At 30.1% G+C, this 27,788-nt stretch overlaps 5 protein-coding genes across 10 annotated transcripts; 3 read left to right on the forward strand and 2 right to left on the reverse strand.

Annotated features, from left to right (window-relative positions):
* The first annotated feature begins 618 nt into the window (after window positions 1-618).
* LOC113855046 (protein ALP1-like) lies at window positions 619-6,108 on the forward strand. Its single transcript, XM_027486493.1, has 4 exons — window positions 619-686; window positions 826-911; window positions 991-1,182; window positions 4,857-6,108. The coding sequence occupies exons 3-4, from the start codon at window positions 1,044-1,046 to the stop codon at window positions 5,903-5,905; spliced, it is 1,188 nt and encodes a 395-aa protein (XP_027342294.1). The 5' UTR covers window positions 619-686; window positions 826-911; window positions 991-1,043; the 3' UTR covers window positions 5,906-6,108.
* A 3,607-nt stretch (window positions 6,109-9,715) lies between these two features.
* LOC113856482 (methyl-CpG-binding domain-containing protein 7) lies at window positions 9,716-12,461 on the reverse strand. Of its 3 annotated transcripts, none has more exons than XM_027488311.1 (5): window positions 12,251-12,458; window positions 11,989-12,111; window positions 10,315-10,452; window positions 10,006-10,240; window positions 9,716-9,931 (listed from the first exon to the last, which is right to left on the reverse strand). In XM_027488311.1, exons 1-4 carry the CDS (start codon window positions 12,440-12,442, stop codon window positions 10,007-10,009), a joined length of 687 nt encoding a protein of 228 aa, XP_027344112.1. In that variant the 5' UTR covers window positions 12,443-12,458; the 3' UTR covers window positions 9,716-9,931; window position 10,006. The 3 variants fall into 3 exon arrangements, with proteins under 3 accessions (XP_027344112.1, XP_027344113.1, XP_027344114.1); XM_027488312.1 differs by having other exon boundaries at window positions 9,742-9,923; window positions 12,251-12,461; XM_027488313.1 differs by having other exon boundaries at window positions 9,780-9,923; window positions 10,006-10,231; window positions 12,251-12,460.
* Window positions 12,462-16,454: 3,993 nt separating this feature from the next.
* Window positions 16,455-17,829, forward strand: LOC113855041 (zinc finger protein ZAT11-like). Its single transcript, XM_027486488.1, has one exon. It carries the CDS (start codon window positions 17,350-17,352, stop codon window positions 17,827-17,829), a length of 480 nt encoding a protein of 159 aa, XP_027342289.1. The 5' UTR covers window positions 16,455-17,349.
* A 1,429-nt stretch (window positions 17,830-19,258) lies between these two features.
* Window positions 19,259-23,267, reverse strand: LOC113855040 (ras-related protein RABE1c-like). Of its 2 annotated transcripts, none has more exons than XM_027486486.1 (9): window positions 23,018-23,267; window positions 22,771-22,907; window positions 21,878-21,950; window positions 21,691-21,791; window positions 20,652-20,717; window positions 20,451-20,548; window positions 19,922-19,984; window positions 19,748-19,840; window positions 19,259-19,657 (listed from the first exon to the last, which is right to left on the reverse strand). In XM_027486486.1, exons 2-9 carry the CDS (start codon window positions 22,841-22,843, stop codon window positions 19,577-19,579), a joined length of 648 nt encoding a protein of 215 aa, XP_027342287.1. In that variant the 5' UTR covers window positions 22,844-22,907; window positions 23,018-23,267; the 3' UTR covers window positions 19,259-19,576. The 2 variants fall into 2 exon arrangements, with proteins under 2 accessions (XP_027342287.1, XP_027342288.1); XM_027486487.1 differs by having other exon boundaries at window positions 19,414-19,657; window positions 22,771-22,903; window positions 23,018-23,247.
* A 2,500-nt stretch (window positions 23,268-25,767) lies between these two features.
* Window positions 25,768-27,517, forward strand: LOC113856294 (organelle RRM domain-containing protein 6, chloroplastic-like). 3 transcript variants are annotated; one of them, XM_027488053.1, is made up of 4 exons: window positions 25,768-25,866; window positions 25,949-26,017; window positions 26,091-26,197; window positions 27,268-27,517. In XM_027488053.1, the coding sequence occupies exons 1-4, from the start codon at window positions 25,842-25,844 to the stop codon at window positions 27,322-27,324; spliced, it is 258 nt and encodes an 85-aa protein (XP_027343854.1). In that variant the 5' UTR covers window positions 25,768-25,841; the 3' UTR covers window positions 27,325-27,517. The 3 variants fall into 3 exon arrangements, 2 of the variants coding, with proteins under 2 accessions (XP_027343854.1, XP_027343853.1); XR_003502882.1 differs by adding an exon at window positions 26,493-26,556 and having other exon boundaries at window positions 25,784-26,017; window positions 27,268-27,367; XM_027488052.1 differs by having other exon boundaries at window positions 25,784-26,017; window positions 27,268-27,331.
* Window positions 27,518-27,788: the final 271 nt, after the last annotated feature.

Here is a 27,788-nt window from a genome sequence, read left to right on the forward strand (position 1 = left end):
TGTAACAAACAAAATTTTTAAATATAAAAATGTGAATTAAAATAATCTTTATAAAATAAAATAAGCTAATCTAAATCTACATCAAAATATTAAAAAACAGTTGATAAAATATTTCAATTAAGTTGGCGGTCAAAATAATATTTTAATTGAGCTGGGCCTTTAAAATTACAATCTGGGGGCGGAATCACACTTAGAAGATAAGGGGCACCCGTAAAGTTAAAAGAATTATTGGGGTATCATATATGTATTGAATGCAAAAGTATTAATATTTATGTTATGTTGGATATGTTCATCCCAAAATAGTTTTATGTCATAATAATTTTATTCATTCTCCTAGAATTATACACACTGTATATTGTGGTTAGTTTCTCACTCGTATTTTTATTAATGATATAAATAAATTCATTTTCTGGTAGTTATTTATTATTTTATTTGCAATACTTATAGAAGAGTCTTCAAATAGAGAGAAGTCGCTTTTCGATTTTTATGATAACCAAAACACGATTTTACTCATAAAATTTGTGTGGGAAAGGTGGAACTGAATCAGGCATCTATGTGTGTTTCTCTTGATATCTAAATCTAACACACATGGTGTGGTGATGCTCTTTCTCTATATGTATCATGTCCATGACCCTTCTCTGCTCAGTGTTGACACATTGTCTTAAAACCAACCCACATGTGTTGGTGTTGTTTGGATTTTCCATCAGTTACCTTAACCTTAACCTTAACCCCCTCGTTTTGCATTTAGCATAGTTCCTTTTGTTTCTTCTCCCTTCGCTCTTCACTAAAGTTGTCTCCTTTTTTTTGCATGCTTTAAACTAAGAGTCATACACCACTCTCTGCTCTTCAACTAACCATTGTTCTTACTCTCACAACTTGTCGCCATGCCACTTCCCATCATTCTCTGACTGGTAAGTGTTGTTTTTCTATCATGATAGCAATGAATCTTCTGTTGTTTTTGTTTTATCTCCACCCCTTCAATTCTTTCAGGCTTTGCTTGCCTCACCAAATCTTGAGAATATTGGTGATTCGATTAACTTGTGATGGGTCCTGTGAGAGGAGGATTCAAGAAGAAGAGAAAGCCAGAGAAGAAGTATGACAAAAATGGTTCTGCTGCTTGTGGGTCACCGGAGAACGAGGGTCCTCTAGATTGGTGGGATGAGTTGTCAAAGAGGATGAATGGTAGATATCTTTCTGTGTTTCACTGTATTCAATTCCTTTCGTATGTGTCTGATATTGGTTGATTGGTGAATGCCTTGCTTTTCATCTCTATTTTACAAAATCTCAGTTTTGCTTCTTTTGTCATTAAAATTATGTATACACTTCGTCACACTATTGCATTTTGATAAATATGATGAGGATCCCTAATTTGACTTTCATGTTGCTTGCCATTCTGATCGTGTTATCTTACCAATCAAGGAATGGTTAGTTAACCACATTATGTATTAGCATTATAATTAACCCTGAACAGGCTTGTGTACCATATAGTACATTGTGGGTGTATGCTGAATTCCAAGGAATAATGATACTTTCTTCTTGGTGATTGAATGGTTGTAATCTGTCTGTGTTTTCTGTTTTTGTGTGAGGTGTGAAATCGGCTTGATATTTTTAGAGTTTTCCAACTTTTTCATGCTAACTGATTCTGATTTGGTGTTTCAAAATAAGTAAAAGAAATCGTATGTGACACATGTATCAGATGTGTATGTATTCCTTTTGCCTTGTCACCAATTGAAAGAATGTCGAATTGCTAATCCATACATATAAGGTGCTTCCAAATTTTATAGTTATTTTTTATTATTTTGACCTTCAAAATTTCATTAAAGCAAAAACACTAATGGTGGCCTTGGCATGGTTGGCCTCTCCTCCCCCTAAACCTTTTGAAACCAGATAAAAATGTTTCTATTGATGTTAAGTAGTAGTCCATGCACACGATATATTTTGTGTATTGCTTATTGCTGTTTTTCTTTCCATTCATTAGATTTCCTGCTTATATAAAGAAAGGAGCTGAATTTTGTTTGTTGGGCACATTGTTTTGTATAGATTCTATTTGCAAGTTAATCTAAATTAATTTAATTAACATAATACTTTAAATTCAGTGTTTTGGATCCTAAAGCTTTTTAGCCTGCTCATTGCATAGACTATTAGATTCACTGAATGAAGGAAACTAAAAGGAAAAAATGGGAGATGTGGGTCATGCAGGAAGAATAACAGAACAGACTTTGCTTTTGTTGCATCTTCTATCTGTTATCCACTTAATGCTTCTCTGGCCTGTTTCTTCAAAGATGTTCATGTAATATCCTTTGCTTTTGGTCTATTTTAAAAAAGTATTATTGGATCCGAGGTGTTTGTTTGGAAACAAAATATAGAGGAAAAGAAATGAAAGGATACAAAGTAGGCACGGTCATATTGAGGAAGGGAAGTAGAGAATATGTTTTTCATTATGTCCTGAAGCTGAAGAAGAACTAAAGAGAGGAGAAAATGAGAAGGTATACTCATTAGAATTTCACAAAAATATGTTTTCTTGAACATTTCTCTGTTATCAGTCCAAGAAAAAAAAACCATCATCAAGCAACTTGTGAAATCTGCTCCTAACCTTTATACAGAGAATAATTTTAGTGGAGTAGTGAATTTTCTTTTAATCTGCATCCCCCCAACGGATTATCAAAAATATCAAAGACTTGTTTAAAATACAAAGTTGGGGTAGCAAAGCAACTGAGTTTTTGCTTTCTGTTTCTAGTTTTACAACTGTGATTTGATAGTTTAATTTCAACCAGGCATTCAGTTCTTGGTTAATTTTGTATGCTTTTTCCAATGAAAAGTTGATTTTTTTGGGAGGGGCAGTCCGAGGTATTCTTCTGTTATTCTATACTTCAGTTAAACAATCTTGTGGTTTGTGGAATTAAAATGTTAATGGATAGCAACCGTCAAATTTTGTGACGATAAGCTATACTGAGTAAGCAACTTGCTTTAGTATGAGATAAACTATTGTTGGTAAGCTTGATATTTTCATATAAATTTTTCCTTTTCCATGTTATATTTATGACCTTATAGCTCAATTCTCTTAGATAAACTATCCCTATGTTTGTATTTGTGTAAAATTTTTACCAATGGTAAAAGCAATATATCAGTTCATCTTCTATATAATTCTGAAATGGTTCACCTATGTGATGTGTGACCATATGTGGGATTTAATCAAACCATTTACTGAAGACCATATTTACAGAAACCTTTTTGAGTGGAATTACTTAATATTGAATTCAGTCTGTGCTCTGCTTTTAGTATATTATTAGATAAACAATATCTGTTCATCCTCTGTATAGTTTTGAAATGGTCCTCCCTTGTGAAGTGTGACTTGTCATGGGCGATTTAATCAAAACATTTATTGAAACCAGAGGACATTTGCTGAAACTCTTCTCTATTAGAATTACGGAATTACTTGATATTTAGTTCAATCTATGATGCTTGAGTATGTCCCAGCCAGCATTCAATTGGCAAAGCTTAAAATTTCTTTTAACCCCGTGTTAAGTTTGATTTTAGATTAATTGATTACTTAGATTTTGGTCAATATTGACTGATTGCTTAGCAACATTTCAATGAACTTTGAGAAGCCATCAGTCTTGCAAGTAATTCATTTTCTTCTTGAACTGAATGTACCAACTGCCAAAAGGTTTAACAACTTACATTTGGAAAGTATCATCAGCTTCTGTACATGATACTATGACTTTGTGGAGACCTTTGTCTGTTTTTAGTAAACAGTTAACCTGAGATTAAATAAACAGCTTGGTGATTGTAGAGGCTCTAGTCAAATATGAATCTTGGTAAATTATCTGTTAAGAGGTAAGATTAGCTGTAATTTGCTGTATTTTTAAGGCTACTTGAAAGTTGAAACATCATTTAGCCACTCATTTTTTAGTAAAAAAATGGGATTAGAATCCAACAAGAGATTGGAATAAAAAAGATGTGGATACCATTTTATGTAGATTGATTATATTTAGCTATTTTTTAACATAAATCAGCAAATCTCATAAATGTTGGTGTTTTTTGCTGTAGGATATTTGTGATGTCAGTTTGTTATGTTCTTGGTTTTAAGTTGATAAACATATTGTTGTCCATGCAATTCAATTTGTTTCAATACCCAGAAGAGAGATGAAGTGGGTGCTTCATAATTTACAACGTTTTAATATTTAGGCCATGGAATTAGAGTGTTCTAGAATCATGTTATTGGCAAGAACATGACTTGCATATTATACTGGTTATAGCAGTCCAGGACCAGACATGGTTTTTCTCACATTCTGTCTCTAGTCATATAATCTAATTAATAATTTTAACATCAATGTAAACCTGATAATACTTCGGTTATTATGCTTGTTACCTGTATTTTATTCAGATGGGTGGATAAATATGTTGCCATGAACTTAAGCTATTTTTATGTGATATATGTAGTCATCTGGCATGCATCGATTTTATTATATATACTGAAGTAAACTATTTCTAAATTAGTTTATTGCTGAACTACACAGTAAACAAGCTACGTCCTTCTCAATTAGTTTTTTATGATTAATTTTGTAGCAGTTTGTCTGGCCTCTCCCCTCACAAATAAAAACATAATGGGTAACATATTCATTTGTTTTTATGCATTTTTGTTCCTCTTATCAAATGAATCTCACCGATTTCACTATTAAATTTAAGGTTCGTGATTTTTCTCCTGTAGTATTGTATCCTTCCCCTGACCCTTTTCTTTTTAGAGATAGCAAAGGAAATTCCCCATGTCTTGGCATTTTAATCCACCATGACCTGAAAGACATCTAAAAATATGTCTGAAAAGTCTGCATTATTGACATTTAGTTGCTTGGCAGGTCTTCAACAGTCTCCATCAAAGCGTTTGGGGAACTTTGAATCTGTTTTCAAGATCTCCAGAAAGACATTCGAGTACATATGTTCACTTGTTAGGGATGATATGATGACAAAATCTGCACATTTTGTGTTTACAAGTGGCAAGCCAATGTCTATATGTGATCAAGTAGCAGTGGCACTGAGAAGACTGGGATCAGGTGAGTCACTGGTCACAATTGGGGATGCATTTGGGCTAAACCACTCAACCGTTTCACAAGTCACTTGGCGATTTGTGGAATCCATGGAAGAAAGGGGTCTTCATCACCTGCAATGGCCTTCCACTGAAGTGGAAATGAATGAAATAAAATCCAAATTCGAGAAAATACAAGGCCTCCCCAATTGCTGTGGTGTAATTGACGCCACTCACATCACCATGTGTTTACCTGCATCAGAACCTTCCTGCAATGTGTGGCTTGATCATAAGAAGAATCATAGCATGGTGTTGCAAGCAATAGTGGATCCTGACATGAGGTTCAGGGACATAGTCACTGGCTGGCCTGGTAAAATGGAGGACTGGTTGATATTTGAGAGTTCAAACTTCAACAAACTTTGTGAAAAAGGTGAGAGATTGAATGGAAAGAAATTAAATCTCTCTGAAGGATCAGAAATAAGAGAATATATAATTGGAGATTCAGGGTATCCTCTATTACCTTACCTTCTTGTTCCATATGAAGGAAAAGAACTTGCCGAACCGAAAGCAGAGTTTAACAAGCTGCATTTGGCAACAAGGATGGTGGCACAAAGAGCGCTGGTAAGGCTAAAGGAGATGTGGAGAATCATTCATGGAATGATGTGGAGACCTGACAAACACCGTCTGCCAAGAATCATTCTTGTTTGCTGCTTGCTTCACAACATCGTTATTGACATGCAAGACGAAGCGCAGGATGAACTACCTCTGTCTCATGATCATGACTCAGGTTACCATCAACTGGTTTGTGGAGCTGTGGATGAGAGGGGAGTAGCTATAAGAGAGAATTTGTCTCACTACTTGACTGGAAGGTTGCCACCATGAATTTTTTGTTCATCAGCATTTGGTAACTCAATGAATTATGTGGAATTATGAAAGTTTATAAGAAAACGTGTATGATATAGTTGCTCCTCCCCGATTTCTAGATTGTAAATAATTTGGATGGTGCATGACAGGGTGAACATTGCAAGGTTACCAAATTGTGATTAAGGATAAGGTGAGTGGTAAACTCACATCTACATTCTATACTGAGCATAACTTTTTTTATTGGAATAAAAGGAGTTGATGATATCTTGTTAGTCGCAAACTGTTTTCTTGTAAAAACCTTTTATGATACCAAGCAATGAAAATATCAAGCTCTTTTAAAATGCAGCTGCTTATGATCAGATGATTTAACAAAATCAACTGGTGTTAAGAAATATAACAGATCTTTATATTCACGGCAAATAATAATTGAACTATTTATGTAGCCTGAATAACATTAATGAAGTGATACATAATTAACATATATGGTTAGCATTTTGAAGAGTTCTACAAATTATAGTTTAGCTTATAAAATTAGCTTTAGTTTACTTTTATAAATTTTACAATTAAATTTATGACCTAAACACTCGTAAGTTCTTAATTGAATCACTATACAAATATATCATTGATTTTTAGACAATCGTGTTGACTATTGTTTTATTAAACGGCTGTCGTCTCGAAAATTTCATAAAATTCTATTAAGCTGTTTAGAATGCTTAGCATATTAAGTCAGAACATGAGAGGGGAGAACAGATATCCGATCGTTCCATCTTAGACTGATTATTACGATTAATTTTTTCTATTTCTCAGTTCTCAGCCTCTAACATAATACATTTCTTACATATACACGCACAAATTAATATAAAAATTCATATAAATATACAAAATAATAAATTTTAATATACAAAATTCAATTATACGGTACTGCCATTTGTATGTGTATTCTAATTATGACCTAAAACGAGTTAAGCCTTTCAATCCTACATAGCACGGATGTCAAAATTATCAATATCCATGAATGCTCCTAATTAAATGCCGCATAAGAATAATTTAAAAAAAAAATAAATTAAGTTTTGTTTGAGAGTTTGAAAGAAGAAAAAAGAATTTGAAAAATAAAAAAAAGAAAGAAAAGAGAGTTAATATAAATTTTTTAATTAAAATAACTTAAAAATATAAATTAAGAGAATTTTATAAGATTTATAAATCATCTATTTTTTCATATAAAAATTTTCATATATAAATAAATGTTACATAATTATCTTTCTGTTATTCTCTTCTCCTAAAAATCACAGCACAGACAAAGTCTTATGGAGAGAAGCAGATTTTGTTTTCTGCGCTTATTTATTAATTGAAACAAGAATAAATATTAAATTGCACACACATGTAATAAGATTATTTAAAACATTCACAGCTATTTAAATAAAAAAATAACTTTATAAGTCTTTCATTATGTAAATTATAAAAATTCTTTCAACTAATTTTACTTTTTAATGATTTAATAAATTTTCACCAAAAGAATAATTTAATAAATATCCATCAAATTCATACATACATACAAATTTAGATATCCAGTGTGTATGTTAAACACAAACGCCCACATGCCAGATATTATGGTCTCTTTGGAAAATAGGAGTTTTTTTTTTTTTTTTTTTCTTTCTTATTCCTGTCCCTAGCAAGACACTCTGACCCGCTGACATCAAAATCTTAAGAAAAGTTGAAATGCGAACTTGATCCAATAAACTTATACTTAAAACACAGTATTTTTTTTCATGTTTTAGTGTCCGTAATTAATGTTTTAGTTCCTGCATGATAACAACATTAAATATAGGAGACAAAATTATGACAAAATATTTGTATTGGGATTAAAATATTAATATTTGTAGTTTTAAGTAAAAAGACTAACACCTAAGTTGTTTTTAACTGTAAAAACTAAAACATAAATTTTTTTAAGTATAAAATCTAATTCGTAAATATGTTAAATATAAAATTAAGTATATATTTTAATTAACTATAATTTTAAAAAAATTATACAATTTGAACTTAAAATCTCTTAATTTAGTGCTTATACAACTATTATAAGGATCAAAAAGTTTGATAAAACCTATTTTTTTATAAGATATATATATTTTTACAGTATCTTTGAAAAAAATTATAGAAAAAAATAAAATATGTAAAATTTACATTATTATTTAAAATTTTTAAAAATTAACTTTATTATATAAATAAATTCATAAATTTTTTACTATGATATAAGTAAATAATTCTTATATATCAATTTAAAATTTTATAAGTTAATTTTTTTTTACTTTCTTTGTTAAATAAATAAATATATTTTTATATATTTATTATCATATAGATAATTTAAAAAGACTAGTATGTTTAGATATTTTTTAATTATAATAATTTATTTGTTAATTATTTTAGTATTTTATTAACTATAATTGTTATTATTTTTAATTTATACATTTATCAAATTAATAAATTTTATTAATAAATATATACAATCTAAAATTATAAATAATATTTAACTTAAATATGAGTTTTTTGTATTTTTAAAATTTGATTCTTTTATTTAGTGATTCATTTTTAAATTTTTTTAGATAAATTCACTAAAAATATTTTTCTTTTTTTTTTATAAAAATATTTTTTTAATTTCTATAATTAATATATTTATAAATTATCTCTTTATATAAAAAAATTATGTTTTAATCTATGCTGTTGTAATATTGTTAACAATGTTAACAACATGAGTTAAAACATTACAAAATGTGTGTCCAAAAATTAAAACACAACTTTTAAAGTATAAAAACTATTTTGTATATAAGTTTCAACTATACAGACTAAATATATAATTTAATTTTAACTTAAAATATAATCATAGAACCTTAAAGTTTATCATTTGAATTAATATAATTTGAATAGCAAAATAATAATAATAATAATTTAATTAATTTGATTTTCTCCATTGTCTTCCTAATTCCTTCTTGGCATGGGAGTATTTACAGATTTTGTTATCTCGTTTATTCACGGGTTTTGCTAACTCAGATTAAACCCATCAACTTATCCCAACCCATTTAAAAATGAATAAGTTGGTTTGGATAGACAGATTCTGTCCAAGTAAAAAATTTAGAATCAGATAAAAAATTGATTAAATCTCAAATTTGTAATGTTAGAAGTCAACCCAACTTAGACCATCCCATTAGCTTTAGTGTAAAGGCAGAAACCCTAACTTTTTTATTGTTTCCATTACCTCCTCCACATTCCGACGTAGACTACTCTTCCTTCTTTGGCGACTACTGGCCTGGGTTAGCTCCCTCTCCATTTGCTTGGCTGTTCATCCTGATCACCTCCATTTTCATGTAACTACTGTCCTGACTCCCCAATCTAACTCATGAAATCGACTCACTTAACCCAACCTATAAACACGCCTGCTTCACCCACTATCACCATGATTTGTAATTTTGATGACCCAACTTTGCACCAACCAATGAAGGACACATTCTTTTCTTTAACTTTATCTTTGTTATCTAGACATTTTAATTTTTCTAATTTGAATAACATTGCACACGATCAAAATCAAACGTATAATAATTTTTTATATCTCTTCTGTTTTACTTTGTTTCTTAGGCTCACAAGTGTGGCTGCCAAAATATAACCACAAGGACCCTGAGCAAATACAGTAAAGATAGCTCTCTCTCTCTCTCTCTTTGAGCAAAAGTTGTTACTACCACCGAGCTATTAGTTATTTAGAACTAGTCCCAGTCTTAAACCTGAAGTGGGATGATGTTGAAACTTCAATTTTTCACCACTTTACTCGTTGCTTCGAGATGCAACCCAAAAATGATACGATGATAATAATAATAATAATAATAATAATTTCTGAATCAGGTGTGATAGAAACTACATCATTATACTCATTGAAATAAAACAATATCAGCCAATAGGTTAAGATTAGTCACATAGATAATTCCGTCTACAATCAAAGTTACATGGTATCAGCACATGCTCATCAATATTCCTGACATCTCCATTGTGATCCCTGCAAAGCTGAATGGAAATGAACAAGTGCTTTCTAAGGCGTGGAATCACATGAAAGCAGTAATAACTTAGTTCAAGCTTACCTCAGCTATGAAGTGCATTAGCAACTCCATGATTGGTGGATAGTACAAATGCTTCGGACCATTTCAGCTTTTCAGATTCTGGTACAATACAATCTTCTAGGAATGGTGTCCAGAAACCCCCTGGACCAGACAGAACCCAGCTTACTTTTGCTGGTGGTGCAGTTAAGTTATGCATGGAGGCTCCATTGTTCTTCTCCCAATCAGTTTTCTTTAGATAATCGGATTTCTTAGAACGCTTAAAAAGACATAAAATTAGAATGCACGATCATTTCTTGACCATTATAAAGTCTAAACAGTTTTGAAACTTACCCTAGATTTCATAGTGTGTTTTGAGGCCTTTAGAGTGATTCTTTCTTCTTCTGAAACTGAAGAGTGTCGATAGACAGGTCTTTGGGAACTTCTCACCCCACGTGCTCTTGGCTTTCTAGTGCCTGATTTAACCACTGACTGAAAAGGAAGCATAAATTAGATTTAGAGGGTGATAAACCATGCAGATATATGTGTTGACACCACCACATTATTAGTTTGCACCATAGTTATCAATCCCAGTGGTCCACGCCAAAAATGGAATTACGCGTAGCGATGACCGCTATATAGAAATTTTTAAAAAACTTAAAATCCATAACATATTCATAATTAAAAATGAAAAGTCATAGTTCTTAGTAAAACATACAAGTAAATAACAATAAAAGGAAAAAAATCCCCAGAGCAGTGCTTTTTTAGGACATAATTGATTTTGTTTTTAAGTTTTACTCTTGCGCCGCCATAGCAGTGCTTGGGCCACTGTTGTGGTTGCTATGGCGCTATTGCGGTTGCTACAACCGCTATTCAAATTTTATTGCGGCATATGGCTGCTCCACTCCACTATTGGCTACTACTGATAAGTTAGCACCTAGGGTATTGCTGCACATGCATTTTCTTCTGGTAAAAATTTCTCAACAGCTCTCAAGGAATGGAACCATTGTCCCATCCCAGACTCAATATATTTTTTTATGTACATTGCAGATGCAAGCATGCTAGCTGGGGTGGGGACACAGGTGGCATACCATAACCTTTTAACATACACAGCTGTGTGTGTTGAAGCTTCAAATCAAGAACAGTGAATGTTCACTTAAAATTGCCAAAAGGAAAGTGCAAAAAGAAATAAGGAAAAACTTTGTCCAAATGCAACCAAAAAAATAAGGAAATATTGAAGTCATAATTAGAACCCGAGGCATTTTTCATAAAATAGAGATGATAGTTAAAGATGTTCACAGAAAATCACCATAGCCAAATATTGAGTTAACTATATCAAACACAAGTAAATTTAAAATACAATAGAAATTTATTTAAAATTAAACTCTTGATAATTTGTCTATCTTCCAAGAGAAAAATATGCTTCTATTTAATCCATATTCAAACAAAAACCAAACAAACTTGGATGAGAACTTATTAATCAGGCTGATAAGAGGTGAGAACATTCATTGGGAATGAAAGTTGCATCTCACATCCAGCCAATGAGGCACCCACTATAAGTGGGAGTCCCATGTCTCATACCTAGTCAAAACAAGACTCAAGCTGCTGCATCACAAACACAGGAGCAAAAACTACACCAAGGATATGTATATATTTGCCTCATTATCAGGAAACAAATGAACAATTAAGTGTATTCTTTCTTTTTTTCATTTTGCTTTCCACAATCTTACAAACCAAACTATTAGAATTTTTTCTTGAGAAAAAATTTTGGGATAAATCAGAATGTGCCCTAGATAACAGCCTCCGGTAAAATGCATTGTTTATAACTCCAACTTATTTCTTATTGTTACAGGGTTTTCTCCTTAACAATCCAATCATTAGTTAGCTTAATGCATGAAATGCTTTCTGTTGTGTTGTGTGAGTTATGAACAAACATCATGACAAATCCCACTTGGTATTTTCATTTCCAAATGCAAGTGATTAAAAAGGCACACTTGCAAAACACACAAAAATGTAACTAGAACTCACAGTATTTGCACTTTCTGCCATCATTCTGTCGGTAATCAGATAATCTCCGGTTTTTTCTGCAAGATATCTCTTAACAGATAACAAAGATCGAAACTGCTTTCCAGTGCCTGGCTCATAGTAATACTGAACAAATAACATTAAAAAATAAAATAAAAAATTAGAACATGAGGAACTATCACTGTATGCGGCGCATGTCGATGATGTCAATGCAGTGAAGACATAAAAAATGCATGCATGCATGGATAGTTAGAATAAGCATAACCTTGTCGATGTGAGAGGGCTTAGAAAGACGGGGCCTTCGCTCGACCAACCAACCCTCTGGGAGTCCGAAGCTGACAATCTGCAATTCCCGTTTTGACCTTAGATTTGCATGTTTCTTTCCGACATCATCGTCAATGCCATCTCTCCGAATTTGGAGTGGCGTCGGCGTTATCAGTGCCGATTCATACGACATGTTATTTGCTATTCCTATTGCTGCCGACTTTTGCGTCTCAATTGTGAGTTACTTGTAACACTGCAATCCGAAATGGTAAAACATTTTCCTTGTATGTATGGCCCACTTTATCTTAGAGGGCTTTAAAGGCCCATTGTTAATTCATTTGGATCCACACTTTTGCTTTGGCATACTCAACGGCGTCTTTAGTTTTACAAACCGTGTCTTCTTACTAAGAAAAGTAATAAAGAGATTCATGGTTAGAGATTTTTATTTTTTTAGCCTGGGGTTTGAGATTAAATAATGATTTATATAGTTTATCTTTATATTATAAGTTTAGTTTTCTTTTTTTATTTAGAATGTGTATTTTAAATTTTTTATTAAATTGCATGATTTATATTTCATCAAGCATTAAATTTTATTTTTTGAATTTAAATTGAATATTATAATTTAATTTTAATTACTCTCAACAAAACTTTAAATTAAATTCTACATCTTGAATTTGTAAATTTTGAAATTTGATATGTCATATGAAACTAATAAACATGAAAATGATTTGTATTAATTCAGTTAAAAGTGTCTTTGAAAAAAAATATTATAGTTTAAGAATATTTTAGTTGAACTAAATATGAGAACAATAATTTATTTCTAACATGATATTTCTAAGAAAGTTAAATGATACATATTTTGTAAAATTTTCATGAGTTATATTTTTTAAAATAATAATTTTTTTATAAAAACATTTTTAATTATTATTTTTTATCAAACAATACCTAAAAAATGCATGAGAACAGATATATAAATATAAAACTCAACATATGAATATTTGTACTAATTTTCTAACATGTGCAATATTGTACAACATAATATATATATATATATATATATATATATATATATATATATATAAACTTTACCATAGTAATATAATGCATTTAATTATATTTATTTTTTTATTTTCTTATAAATTATTATTTTGTGAAAAATTGTGAAAGTTAAAATATTTAATATTTATAATTAGAATTATATTTTTACTTTAATTAACCAAATATTCAACACAATAACTAACCTCCTTAAATAGTCAAATGCAACTTTAATGATATCAAATTTGACAATAAGTATTTTGACACAAGAGTATTTAATTAAAAGTGGATATTAAATGTTATAATTTATTTTGATTAACAAATAAAAATAAAAAAATTATAAAGCATATAATCATAAACTTGTTATTTAAAATATTTATTTGTCATTTTTTATTTAAGAATCTTTTATTTAAAGATTTTATTTTTTATTAATTTAGTTAATTAATAAAAAAATACTTTATATATAAAAAAATTAAACAGGTATGGCAATAAACATTTTAAAATGACCTAAATTTGCTTTAACATGCAACTTTGATAAAATATTTAAAAATTGAAAGCATCCTAAACATGGTAGGACCACAAATAAAGCTTCATTTCATTCCGCTGGCCCAAACCCAAAAAGTGTGAATCACAGCAAAACTATGTTAATCTCAGTAGCAACCATGCATACAGCTTGAGGATTACATATAAATAAATTCATCATATCATATTTAATGTCATATTTATATAAAGTTTATATTATATAAATTCATCTTTCATTCTTCATTGGACTATTGCCTCACTCGTCAATGTCAACCAGTTCCCACTTCATTTCCACCCATGTAGCTTTCGTAGTCCGTCAACTTAGGTGTGTACTTTGATCTTGACATGGGAATATTCTAACTCATAATGGCTCAAGCGGCAACAAAACTTAATTTCCAAAATACCTTGTTGATTGACATACAAACTATGATAAAAGTAAAGTTTGTTAGAATGTGGCATATAATTAAGTTTAGGTGAATGAATTTATAGTTTGACATTTGATGAATTTAATATGCGAAAGAAATTTAAAAAAAATAAAAGTCAAAAAAGGAAATTAATAATAAGTGAGATTGTATTATTTGAAAAAAAATATTTGATATTTTTCCATTGTGGGTAAAAGTTAATATTTGAATTGATAAATTTTGAGTGAAAGAATATGAAAATTAATGTAGTTACTTTAATTTAGGGTAATTTTGAATTAAAAATGTAAATTTTCAGTTAAAAAATAAAAATAAAAAATTGATAGACTAATTGCAATGATGAAAGATGAACCACAGTAAACTACAATAAATGTACTCTGCAAGTTGTCTAGTCCTAAAATAATAATATATTGAAATATCATCACTTCTTTTCAATTATAAAATATTATACAAATTTTATTAAAAAGTAGAAATTCAGTTAATAAATAATTTAATTATTTATTTAACACATTATATTTTATTTAAATAAATTTTTTTACTAATATAAATAAAATATTTTAAATATTTATTTAATAAATAATTTAATAGATTTAATTAACGATTATTTTTTGTTGTTAATCATATTTTTATTATGACTTTAAAAATATTTATTAAACATGTAATATTTTTAAATATTTTTATAGAAATAAATAAAAATATAAAATATTTATAATTAATATTTAAATAAAATTATAAAATAATATATTAAGAAATTATTTATAAAATTATATGAATAAAAAATGTTACTATAATTTAATAATTATTAATAATACAAATAAAAATTAAATAAACGTATAATTTAATTTGATAATAAATTATTATATTTTATTTAATATTATTTAATAATAATAATTTATTCTAAATATTTAACATTATATAAATTTAATTATTTTTATCTATTTTTAAATAATTTTATTTATCTATAAGTTTATAGTAAAAAATATATTATATAAAATAAATATTTTTAATAAACTATAATAATTTTTTTAAATATAGTTAGCCTATAAATTAATGGTAATTCACTTAATTCTATAAACATTTTATCTTATAAGTTTTTTTATATAATATTTTTTTTTTGTTTTAGTCAAAGTTAAATTAGTTAAGAGTATTTCATTTAACACCTCTGCAAAGAATATGTAATGTTTTAAATAATAAATTTTATTAATTTATTTTTTTATAAATAATATAAGCTAAGTCTAAAAAAGACCTTCACATCAAATCAAGCTAAAGTCTTAATTTTTATAATTAAAAGGGAGACCCACTACAGTGTGGAAAAATTCTGAAATGTGTTTTCTTTGATAAAAGGATTAAGCAATAAATGCATTTTTGTGAAAATAAATACACCAATTTTAATATATTTTTCTATCTATCTCCCTTGTATTTAAGAAAAATTGTATAAATAATATGAATCAATGAAATTGATTAGTCAAATTAAGAATACTCGGAAACATATTTTTGGTTTTTGCATAAGCTATAATAACAAAAATCACTTATATTTATAATTTCAAACTCAAACTAAGAAAACTCAGTAGCAAGTTTTTGTTCCTCTGCATCAGCAAAGCGACGAAAATCACCGAAACTACCAGGAAAGGTGGATTCTAGACCTAACTAATGGATTTCGTTAAGGAACTGGGTGAGTAGACAACAAGATTATATTATTCATACAATAATTGTTTATAATATTTTTTATCACATCATTTATTATATTAAACACTTTTTATCTTTCATTTATTATAAAATAGAAAATAAATTAATATACAACAAAGATTTCTCTGTGAGAAAGGAATTCTCGTCTCACTGGTGTGTGGAGTTTTGGCCGGACCGCGTACTATGGTTAATTAGCTAGGTGCACAATGCCGTACGCTTTAGTGTCTGTGCCTGGGACACGTTTTGCTGTTCTTCAGAAGCTTCTACACTACAGCTATTAATAAGAAAAAATAATTAATATTATTATTAATTTTTATATAAACAGAAAAATAAAATATTATTTTTTAAGAACTCACTCTAATTTTAAATTGTTTTGTTGCAGGGAATGTGCAATGAAATGAGTAGAAAAAAAAAGGAGAAAGACAGAAATAGAAAAAAAAAAGTAAAAATAATAATAATTATTATATAATAAAAAAAATAAGAAAAATAAGTAAGTATAAATATAATTAGTCCTCTATCTTTATTTTTTTTTTTTGGGTCCCTCTACTTCCTCCTTTCACACATACCAAACTTTACTAGGCCCACACGCCTGGCACATAGGCCTATCATCTCTTATTATTCTCTGTTTCATTCTGAAACCTTTCCTATTATTTTGAAATTGATACATAATTTCACTTTGGAATAAATTTATTCTTTCTTCATTTCATACCACATGTAGTTCTCAACATAAAAACTAGTATTTTCTAAATGATATTTTCGAGAATTTTAATTTATTTATCTTTTTCTGCAACAATTTTTTATATTTAGGTCTTCTTTATACTCATCTCTCAGTGCAAGACAAACATTTCCGGTTACCCTATTTTCATTACATTCATGCATAAAAGAAAAGTGGTACATTCATATTAAACAAATCTGGTGGGACAGAAATGAGACTCGTGTGACGCGATTGGGTTAATTTTCGTCAGAAGTTCTAGAATATAATGGGGAACTTGCATAGTTACATAACTAGTAATTTCAGCATGATTCTTAATTACTCAGCATTGACGAATAAGTCTTGCTCCCTGGGATACGCGGTCACGCTAACTTAGCAAGGAACTAGCAAATGAGCAACAACAAACAAGTACCAAAAATAGTTTGGTCTCTCAAATTGATTTATTTACACCTAATGCCACTATTCTTCATTTCTTAATTGCAAAGGAAAACGCAAGGGTATTGTTGTCACTTATCCTAGTAATACCAGAGTCATAGTCATAGTCATAGGTACATGCACCTTCCTCATCACACATTCCAGAATCTCATTGATATATTTAAGAGTGTAGTAGTACCTATAAATTCTCATAATCTCATTACTTTGTTACTAGGGAGGTTCTCAAGAGTTCAACACAACTTTGTGTCCTCTTTGCTATAGTAACCACTAAACCTAGCTATCTAGGTAACCATGAAAAGAGAAAGAGAAGAGGGTGAGTTAAACAAGGGTAATTGTTTGATGCTACTAACCAAAGTTGGTGAGAGTGAAACCAACTCATCAAAGGATGATATTGGTGCTTTTAAGTGCAAAACATGCAATAGACGTTTCTCTTCTTTTCAAGCCCTTGGAGGCCACAGAGCCAGTCACAAGAAGCCGAAGCTCATGGTTACAGATCTTTCGTGCCACCATGACAGGTTACAAAGCCCAACCATGAAGCCCAGGATGCACCCATGTCCGGTTTGTGGGCTTGAGTTTGCTATTGGACAAGCTCTGGGAGGGCACATGAGAAAGCATAGAAGCGCTATTAATGATGGTTTGATGACTCTTAAGCATTCTTTGCCCATTTTGAAGAAATCGAAAGATGCTAAAAGGTTGAATGGGTGCTTAGACTTGAACCTGACGCCATTGGAGAATGATCTTAAGCTCAACTTAAGAGTACGTCTGTCCTAAATTGTTTCATTTCATTGGAAATTTTGCACCCAATGAGCATTTTTTCTGTTATAATTCTGTGTATTTTTCGTAAATTATCATACGTATGTACGTATGTAGTTCACCTTGTAGTCACCTTGCGATTTCATTGAAACTTTTTAGTTCTTATCCATTTTTTTGTGACTTGCTGCGACACATAATAATGAGTTATGTTTATTAATGATATTTTTATATCAGATTTAAAAAAAGGTAGGAAGTTTGTAGTTGTTGTAAATAACCGAAATGTAATCAAGTTGGGAGAATCCATATTACAATAATATAATCGATGCGTTCTGATGCGTGAACTAAAGGCTCAACTAATTGCAAAAGACTTCATACTTCAAAAGAGAAATTTTAATTGAAACATCATAGGTATTGTTGATATTTTTCTTTACTCAAAATTGAAGTTTTATCCCAATAATTTGCATAAAAATTGGAATACATTATCGAAATGAATTTCTAATTTTGATTGAAAAATAACACTAACAACATTACACAAATTTTATTTTATTTCATACTCCAAACAAAATAACATTTTCACTGTATTAAGTAATTATGCTTTTTGTCACATTAAATGAATGAATATTCTCAAGACTTGATGAGATTCATATAGTTGACTTTATGCTTCAGTATTATATGTTAAGCATCTTGTGCAACTGATTGCTGATATTGCGGGTTGACAATTACCAATAAAAGCAAACATAAAAATATAATTATTTCCCCACTTCTTTCGTATTAGAATATTCCAGCATTAATTTAAAGATTAATAGAGTGGTGTAAGATCTGATTGAATTTATGTAAAAGTAGCTAATCTATTTAATAAGAGGTCTAGTGTTGAAACTTGAAAGGAATCGTATGCAAATTGTTTTGAATCAACACAGGTGAACAGAGACATGCAGAATTGTTTTATGCTTTTCATTCAAGGAAGGATACTGATAATTATTAATGCATACTCATGCACATTGATGATAATGGTATAATGAGGATTTGTGGGTTTTGGCAAGAAAAACAGATGGCTGGAGAATTTACAAGCACGGCTAATTTTGCCAACAATTGCAGCTTCCACACAGAGCTAAGACAATTTTAAAAATGGCGATTGCACATTTTTAGCTTAGGATTAACCAATTAAAAAAATGTTCAAACTAGTGTTATACATTTAAACATAAAATATTTTAATTGTGTTTCAAGAAATCATTTTAAACTATATAAAATTGCTCGATTGAATCCTCAATTATGACTCTTATGTCATTTTCACGTTTTAGTATAAAAGAGAGAAAAATCCTTAAAAATAATCAGTTTTGTTAAAAATTTATTAAAACCAACATTTTCAGAAATAAACTAGGAATAATTTGTAATTATCAAAAAGGTTGTGCCGAGTAAATATATGTATTTAATTACATATAATGTAAAGCACAAGAAAAAATTTCCTTAGTAGAATTTAAAATGAAATAATTGCTGTAATTTTTTAAACTAAGACTGGGGTCGATATAATTTTATAACCCTTCAAAAATCAACGATTGATGGATTCATGTCCCAACCAAACAACATACGGGGCAATGACACAATCACATCTAGCTTTGAATTTATATATATATAGCATCTTGGAATGTAGAAACTATGAAAGAATGATAATGTCAGCGCAAAGCACAAATCATCATCAATTTATCGTCCATATAAATATTTTCCTCTTTCCTTCTTGTTCTTGGCCACATACATAATGTTTGCCTCTTCAACCACAGCAAGCTGACTTTTGCGCAGCTTGCCCCGCCGTGGCTGCCTGATCTTGTGGATTGATTTTAATTCCTGCCGGCTGCAATGAAAATATGGTGAGACATTCAACATGGTGGAGATAGCAATTAACACAATAAACTTTAATTCAAGGAAGAGAATGTTCAAATACCTCGGCCTTAGAGTCAGTGTCAGCAAGCCTTTGTTTTATATCTCTTGCAATAGAGAAGAAAACTTCCTCCACATTTAGATTTGTCTTTGCACTCTGCAACAGAAACTTTTTCAGTATGTAATCATAACAAAGAACTAAAGGATGTTTCCACTCTCTCAAGAATACATCACTTACTGTTTCAAAGAATTTGATTCCATACTCATCGGCCAGTGCTTGGCCTTTCGAGGTTGGCACAGCCTAGAAAGAAAGGCAAAGGCATATTAATAATTCCAAAAAAATCCTATTTGAAAAATATTTTAGAAACAAAGGATACCCAGATGTTACTAATTCAACTGATGGCATCACCGAACAAGAAACAAGAATGTTTCATTCACCAAATGTCTAACAACATCATGAAGCCTGCTTGTTTAAGATTTAGATTGCTAAAACAAACGTTTTGATAAGAGGAGAAAAAATCCGTTTCTATTGAAGTTATTTCTAAAGCACATGGGTAAATGTTACCCATGTGCAAATGTGAGTTGGTGTTGTGTTAAATCGCAAACAAACATGCTGCATGGTGGTGCAAGCCAAGACAATTTTGCATAATAGTAAAACAAAAAGAAATATATTTGATGATAATATTGGTTCGTTTCCTAAGCTCCTTTGCCTTAGATATCCACCAAATAACCCACTCATAAAGAGAAAATCCAAGATGTTTGCATACCCTTTTGCTTTCATCCATGTCAGCTTTGTTCCCCACCAATATTTTGTTTACATTGTCTGAAGCATGTTGCTCAATGTTACGAATCCAATTCCTAATATCTGCAATTAGCATGAGTTGGATGAATATTCCGAATAAGAAAGGCTTTGACCAGAAAAACACATATCTCCAATTTTAAGCCGAAGCAACAGATGGAAACTTTACTGTTAAATGAAGATTCGTCTGTAACGTCATAGACTAGCAATATGCCCATAGCACCACGATAGTAAGCTGGAAAAAATAGGGAATTCAGTAAAGGGTTGGCACAAAATAAACTACTTGACAAATACTCTAATTAACAAAGTTTGGAAATCAACGAAGAATAAAAAAATTCCAGAGTAACATCAATGGAATGATACACATTCAGATGGCATGGAATTTAACTCAAGACACATCAAACAACAAAACAGTGAGTGCTACTAGTGAAAGCTCATTTTAGATAGATGAAAAAGAGGCTACCGTATTTATCATTAATCAGTTTTGGATTTAAAAAAAAAAAACACAAGGGATTATCTTAGAAACTATACCACCAATAAATTCTATACAGTTGACAATTGAGGTAATGGAAACAAGAAACGATGAGTATTTGTTTCAGGCTTAGGCATGGCATAAAATTTTGGGGATTTGATTATATCTTAACCCTTGGATTTAGAGTTATATTAAAATTTGAACCTCGAACTGCCTATTATAGTCTGTCACATTATTTCTGGGATTTGGCTCTAGACAAAAGTACTGTTATAATATTGCTTAGAAAATCAACAGTTAATATTATGATTAAAAATACAAGCAAAAATATAAGTGTTGATTTTCTAACCAACGCTTATTATAACTACACTTTATCCCTATGCTCCTTACTTCTGATATAGAATAACAGCTATGGTATTTCTTAGTGCTTACTTTCTCTCTCCATTCTGTTTTTCTTCTTTCTATAATCTCTCTTTTTTTCTTCCCTATTATTTCTCGGTTTTTTCCCACCACCTTTTAATCCTACGACAGAAAGTGCCATAAATCACATTCCTAGTATAGTCTTTCCACATGTCACATACAAGCAACAATAGATGGGATTTGAGAAACAATTGATCTATTCTGTACGTGCACATAATATTAATAATTGCTTTTTTCATCAATTGTTAGGATTACTTTTCCCTCTAGAGTGATTTAAAACCCAAAAAATGATACTAGTAGTAAGGGTCATATGTCTTACCAGTTGTAATTGTTCGGAACCGCTCCTGACCTGCAGTATCCCAAATTTGGAGCTTGACCCGTTTTCCATCCAGCTCAATGGTTCTTATCTTAAAATCAATGCTGCATCAGGAAGGTAGACCTTGTGATGTTAGGGAAACTTCTAGCACACAAGAATGTGATTCTACTTCAAAATTGTGAAAACTCACCCTATGGTTGTGATGAAACTAGTTGTGAAAGAACCATCAGAGAATCGCAGTAGAAGGCAACTCTTTCCGACACCTGCAACCAAGAAAAACAGAAAAGGTTTGTGCCAAAGTAGGGAACTTGTGCACCAAAACACATTGTTGTACGGCGATGGTTTCTCATTTCTATGTGTCTACTAAAATTCTTCTATTCTTTCATCCTTTAACAAAAACTAAACACAAAGAGGGTGAAAGGAACCATGACATATATCATGTAGTAAATAATCTAGACACGCGAAAAAGGTTCGAGTGAAATGCAACTGAAACCATATTTCTTCCTTCCTGTTGGGTAAAAAGATTACAAAGAAACAAAGCTCAGAAGCATGCTCCATTACCATGTTCTGGTTCAGCTTTTTCCCACTAAATAATCACTTAAAAAACAAAACCTCTTTTAAGAAGCTAGAATAAAAAAAAAAAAAAAGTGGTTATTCTTCAAAATTAGCTAGTCCTAACACGCCGCCCCAATTTATAAGTGTTGTACTTTCAATTAAACAAATCACCATCATGGAACAGAGAGGCTTAACTTCATACGATAACAAGAAGAATTTGTTTTGTTCGACAATCAGACAAGAATCAGACGGAATTTGCAATTCAACATCTCGAGTGTTGAAATAATTCCATCATAGCAACAGAAACAGTTATTAAAATATTTGCTCAAACTAGATCATAAAAAGTTTGAAATTCCAAAATAAAGCACATTTGCCTCAAAATCCATATTCAACAATTCCACATAAAAAGAAGAAAATTACACATAATCACAACGTTTTGTTTTTCCATATCAACACGAACAATGAAAAGAACGTCAACGGAACTCTGAAAAAAACACAAGAGAAGAGGAAAGAGGAGTGGTCGCTTACCGCTGTCGCCGATCAAGAGAAGCTTTATGAGATAATCGTAATCCGCACGCGCCCTTGCCGGTGGAGCAGCCATCAACGTTCAATAATCGATGAATCTCTAGGAATTGCAACAAAAATACAACTATATGTATCCCTATCTGCATACAATCCCAAAAATTAAAAGAAAAAATAACGGAAATGATTTTCATGTTAACTCCTCAACACAAAAAAAAAAAAAGGAGAGAGAGAGAGAGAGAGAGAGAGTTACCAGATCCGTAAAAGAAAGAGGAATGGGAGAGAAAGGGGATCTCCAAAGTTGAAGTGAAGGAGCAAAGAGATTTTAACCGAGAAAGGAGCGGTGCTTAATTTTGTTATTTTTTTGAAATATCAGAAAATTTGATTAACCAGAACAGCGGGTGTAGGATACAACCTAGTTTCTCCGACTATGGTGGGAGACACTTTTTCACTTGGTTCCTGTTCCTACGCTGCTTGCGCATGTGCCACCACACTACTAGGATGCCTTCTAGTTATTTATTTATTATTGACAACACCAACAATATTTAACACACAAACAAAAGCCAACTGCTAATTAATTTAGTTCCCAATTTATCAGATTATAAAATAAATTAAATTCTTTGTTGTTAAAAGTTTTAGGTACAGGTGGCGTGGCGTTAGATGACTGGCGTTGTTCTGTGCCTTGCCATTGCCAGCTAGTTTAGAATATCTTAAAGTCGTTAATTAACTGTCTACGCTCCAAATTCAAGGTCTGTCTATATGAAGGACAACAAAAATTATGACTATCATATCAATAACAAATTGTTTTATTTAATAATTCATAATTAATTATGATGAATCTATATATAACGTTTACTGAATATATTACTCAGCTTTTAATTTACCATTAGAACAAAATTGTAGAAGCGCATCATTTTATATTTTTTTGAAGTTACAAAATTAATTAAGCAAGTTATTATTTGTAATGTATGGATATAATTTATAAGACGATTTTTTTTAACTTGTGCAATGTTTCATACCGTAATATATATATATATTTAATAAAATGTATTATACATAACTTTTGTAATGTATTGTAATATTAAAAAAATTGTTTATAAAATGTAAAAATTAAATTGATAAAGGGATTATATTTTAGCAATGATTTTCAAATATCTATTATATTTAATGTCAAATGAGGAAATTTAAATATTATTTATTATTATTTTTAAATATTAATTTGATTTGATTTAATATAATATAAAAGTGCATGATTCATGATATGCTAAAAGAGAAGGTATGGAGTAAATTTATGAAAATTAAGAATGAAGTGCAGTACTGATGATATTATTAGTGCCATTTAAATATGATGGATAAAGAATAATGTAATTGTTTTACAATAATACAGGTGGAATGGCACAGCCATGATTGATGTCAAATTTGATCGATGTGATTAAATGACTAAAATTATGCTCATTTGATGAGGTTGAGTATTTTCTGATTTTTTGTTATACAATGTTATTGTTTTTTTATATCTTTATCCTTTATGCGATATGGATGAACACGTATAACGATACCTTTCCGTGCATGAAAGTGAAGTTTAACATTAATTTTTAAGTTTGAACTGCAATCGTAAAGACAGATTCTCTTGACCATATCAACAAGGACAAACATTTGAAATATTCTTGCCGAAACAAAGAACTTGTCAAGTTTAAGACCAATTCATGCTTATTTCATTCTAAGGAAACAAGGTTTTAGTCTACATATGAATTGAACAAAACCAATAAGCTTGGAACACAAAGAAGATGGTGCAATTGTTGATTGCATTACGTATACACATGAGACAAAAATTAAGTGCAGTACTTATGATATTATTAGTGCTATTATCTTATTAGAGTTGAATACTTACTTTGATAATTTACTTAACAAAGGTCAACATTAAAAATTAATATATCAGCATTAAAGATTAATATTAACTGTTTATAACTATGGACTAAGGTAATTTTTTTTTTTAATTTCAAAGTATCTAATTGGTAGCAAATTTATTTTAAATAGACTTAGATTAGTATCATCTATATTTTACAGAATGTTTGTTGTTTAACCAAAATGCATGTAGATATAACAACTAATTAAAAACTTTGAAAAAATATCAAAGTAATTTCAGCATAGTTATTGTTATTGTTGTTGTTATTATTATTATTATTATATTGTTAACTTTTAATTGATTGCACCATTGTGAAAAAAAAATCACTCGCATTAATTTAACGTAAATTAAATACAAGTTGAAGATTTTCAACATAAATGATTATATGTGTAAGTACATTAATAATAAAATGAATTTAATTTTAGAGATTTTTTTTTGCTAATAAATTTTAGAGAATTTTCAATATATAAATTTTCATATTATTTATTAATTAAAATATATTATAAATATATATTTTATACTAATTATTATAAAAAATAACAAATTTTTGTTAATATTATTAATTTACATTCCAGTGTAAAAAATATTTACATTATATTTAAATTAAATTATAGTGATATTATTTTTAAAAACAAAGACAAATTATATTTTATTTCTAGTGAAGTGTCCACGTTAAAGCATTAATGTACTTTTAATATATTTTAAAAAAATTTGATTATTTATCATTTCTACTTTAAAACATTAGGATCAATAAAAAACAGAGAACACAATAATCTCATATTTGAGGTTGTAAGCAAGAAATAAAGTAAAAAATATATAAAAGTTTAACTTGATTACGTGTCATAAGTTCAAAAATAATGGTAATAATGTTTATATAATAACTTATTTTTAAATAATATTTTATGACATAAATTTAGTAATGAAAGTTGTTGAGATAAATTGGAAATACTATATTTTAATAAATTTATTAAAATAACATAAAAAATCATATATATATTTTTTAAATGCCTTAAATATGAATTGATTTAAGAAGAGAATGCCAGTAAGACACTATAAGTACCTTAAATATTAATTATTTACGAGAGTTGAAAAGAGTATCTATTTAAATGCTACTCTATAAAAGAGTGAAGTGCACGCGAAGGAATAGTAAGATCGATCGGAGCAAACTCAAAGAATGGGGGCAAGGCTGTTCGTGAGCAGTTAGGATTCTTCTCTTCTTTCTCCTTCCTTTACACATTCTCATGTCCAAAATCAACCCTTTAAGTTTAACATATTTGCCAGGATTATCCTTTTTCACTACAAGGGAGCATCTCAGGACGCTGTTCGCTCCATTCGGACACGTTAAGGAAGGTGTGTCCTGTCTTTTTCTCTTGTCTCCTCACTCGCCGTTGTGTTGTTCAGTGGTTCATTTCTTCGCATACAGCTTTTCTAGTGTTTGACCATAAAACCGGAAGGCCCAAAGGGTTTGGGTTTGTCTCCTACGACTCCCAAATTGAAGCGGAAAAGGCTATCAAAGCCATGAATGGCAGGGTGGGTAATTTTGTCTTTTACCAATTTGGCCTGCTTCCACTTTCATAAACATTGTTCGATGCATAGGAGGAGCATATTGGCGTGCTTTGTTAAGTTATATTGCTGGTGTTAGTGGTATTGCACTTACGCTGCTTGTGAAAATGCGTAATTGAATGCATTGGAAATAATATCGATAGACTAAGGAAACATTATTGTACTACCACATGAAGTTACGGTGAATAATTATTTTTAAAAAGAATTCTTACATTAGCTACTCGATTCCTTTCGCTAACTACTTTTATTCCATCTTATTAAGTCCTACCTCGGAAGGTGCTTGAAACATGAGGAAAACGTGTAATATTGTTCTCAACTAATGGTAGGTGAAGCTATGGAAGAGGAAATGGATGTAATTATATCTTCTTTCCAGAGAATCAACATAATGTATTTCAATTCTTGCTAAATTTATAGGTTTAGGTGGGTAGAGTATGTTCACAGCATATCAATCGTTTCCCTGCTTAGCTGACCATTATCTATTTATTTGTTTGTTTATTTTAAGAGCGAACTCTCTAGTTGAAATGCTTATCATGAGTTGCTTATGAAACAACATAAATTTGTTAGTTTTGTACTGATATTGCTCTTGAACCTTGCATATTCATAAGATTAAACTGTTTTAGTTGTGTTATCATGGTGTGAATCCTGGGCTTGAAAATGTGTTTACATTGCACCATCTACTATTATAAATTGATACGTGCTATGTAAAAGGTAACCATGTTGTGTCGCTTATCTTGTCCCCTTGTTGCAAATGTCCTGTGCTTGTCAAATAATTTTCCAAGAGCGTTGAGATGCCTTGAATTTGTATTCAATTCTTCTTTTTTCTCTTAAATTTCAAGCGTTATTGTTTTAATTGAATATAATGAAGAGTTGAGTGATTAGGGTGAATTAGAAGTTTAAAAGGTCAAAATGTGCTTTTCTATAATGCAATAAGTTGTACCTGTTATGACTTTGCTGCATAAATAAAATCACGTTCTATGGAATTATGTTAATTAACTTTTGGTACAGTAGTTTTATTTGCTTCAACCTGCATGGTGCAGGTTGTTGATGGAAGGATTATTTTCGTGGAACATTGTACTTCAGCAATCCTTAAATGATCCGGAGAAGATGATGCCTTCTATTCGGTTGTTACTTTCGCCCATGAACATTAATTAGGCGAATAAAATATTGTATCAGATGTACTCGACGAGCTAGGCATGGCTCACCTATCTGATATGTGTCTTCAATCTACCAATTGCGGACAGTATATTTCGGGACTGTTTCAGTTTCCAATTTTGAGACATTGTGATGCAAAAGTTTTGCACGATTAGTTTCTGCGCGCTTCAGAATTTGAAATTGAAGTGTCTTAAAATATATTGTACCACAGTAATATTACTTAACACAGGCACTTCGATAACTAACACCCTTATAATGTTTGATCAAAATATTAGAAGCCTTTTTTATTTAAAATTAAGGTGCATATATATGTATAATTAACACGCGCTATTTTAAACTAAATTGCTATTACTTAAATTCTGAGATTTGTTTGAATGGAAAAAAAAAAAAAAACACGATATTGCTT

Source organism: Abrus precatorius, unplaced genomic scaffold (assembly GCF_003935025.1).
Source record: "Abrus precatorius isolate BTA unplaced genomic scaffold, Abrus_2018 Scaffold11, whole genome shotgun sequence".
In the NCBI taxonomy this organism is placed as follows: domain Eukaryota; kingdom Viridiplantae; phylum Streptophyta; class Magnoliopsida; order Fabales; family Fabaceae; genus Abrus; species Abrus precatorius.

Bases quoted from the DNA above. Each gene is read 5' to 3' on its own strand.
- LOC113855046 (XM_027486493.1), top strand. From the start codon at position 1,044: ATGGGTCCTGTGAGAGGAGGATTCAAGAAGAAGAGAAAGCCAGAGAAG. The intron at 1,183-4,856 runs GTAGATATCTTT...GTTGCTTGGCAG, and splicing joins GTTGTCAAAGAGGATGAATG to GTCTTCAACAGTCTCCATCA.
- LOC113856482 (XM_027488311.1), bottom strand. From the start codon at position 12,442: ATGTCGTATGAATCGGCACTGATAACGCCGACGCCACTCCAAATTCGG. The intron at 10,453-11,988 runs GTGAGTTCTAGT...CTTCCTTTTCAG, and splicing joins TGGCAGAAAGTGCAAATACT to TCAGTGGTTAAATCAGGCAC. The intron at 10,241-10,314 runs GTAAGTTTCAAA...TGTCTTTTTAAG, and splicing joins AACACACTATGAAATCTAGG to CGTTCTAAGAAATCCGATTA.
- LOC113855041 (XM_027486488.1), top strand. From the start codon at position 17,350: ATGAAAAGAGAAAGAGAAGAGGGTGAGTTAAACAAGGGTAATTGTTTG.
- LOC113855040 (XM_027486486.1), bottom strand. From the start codon at position 22,843: ATGGCTGCTCCACCGGCAAGGGCGCGTGCGGATTACGATTATCTCATA. The intron at 21,951-22,770 runs GTAAGCGACCAC...TCTTGGTTGCAG, and splicing joins TCTCTTGATCGGCGACAGCG to GTGTCGGAAAGAGTTGCCTT. The intron at 20,718-21,690 runs GTAAGACATATG...TATTTTTTCCAG, and splicing joins GTTCCGAACAATTACAACTG to CTTACTATCGTGGTGCTATG.
- LOC113856294 (XM_027488052.1), top strand. From the start codon at position 25,909: ATGTCCAAAATCAACCCTTTAAGTTTAACATATTTGCCAGGATTATCC. The intron at 26,018-26,090 runs GTGTGTCCTGTC...CTTCGCATACAG, and splicing joins ATTCGGACACGTTAAGGAAG to CTTTTCTAGTGTTTGACCAT. The intron at 26,198-27,267 runs GTGGGTAATTTT...TGCATGGTGCAG, and splicing joins TCAAAGCCATGAATGGCAGG to GTTGTTGATGGAAGGATTAT.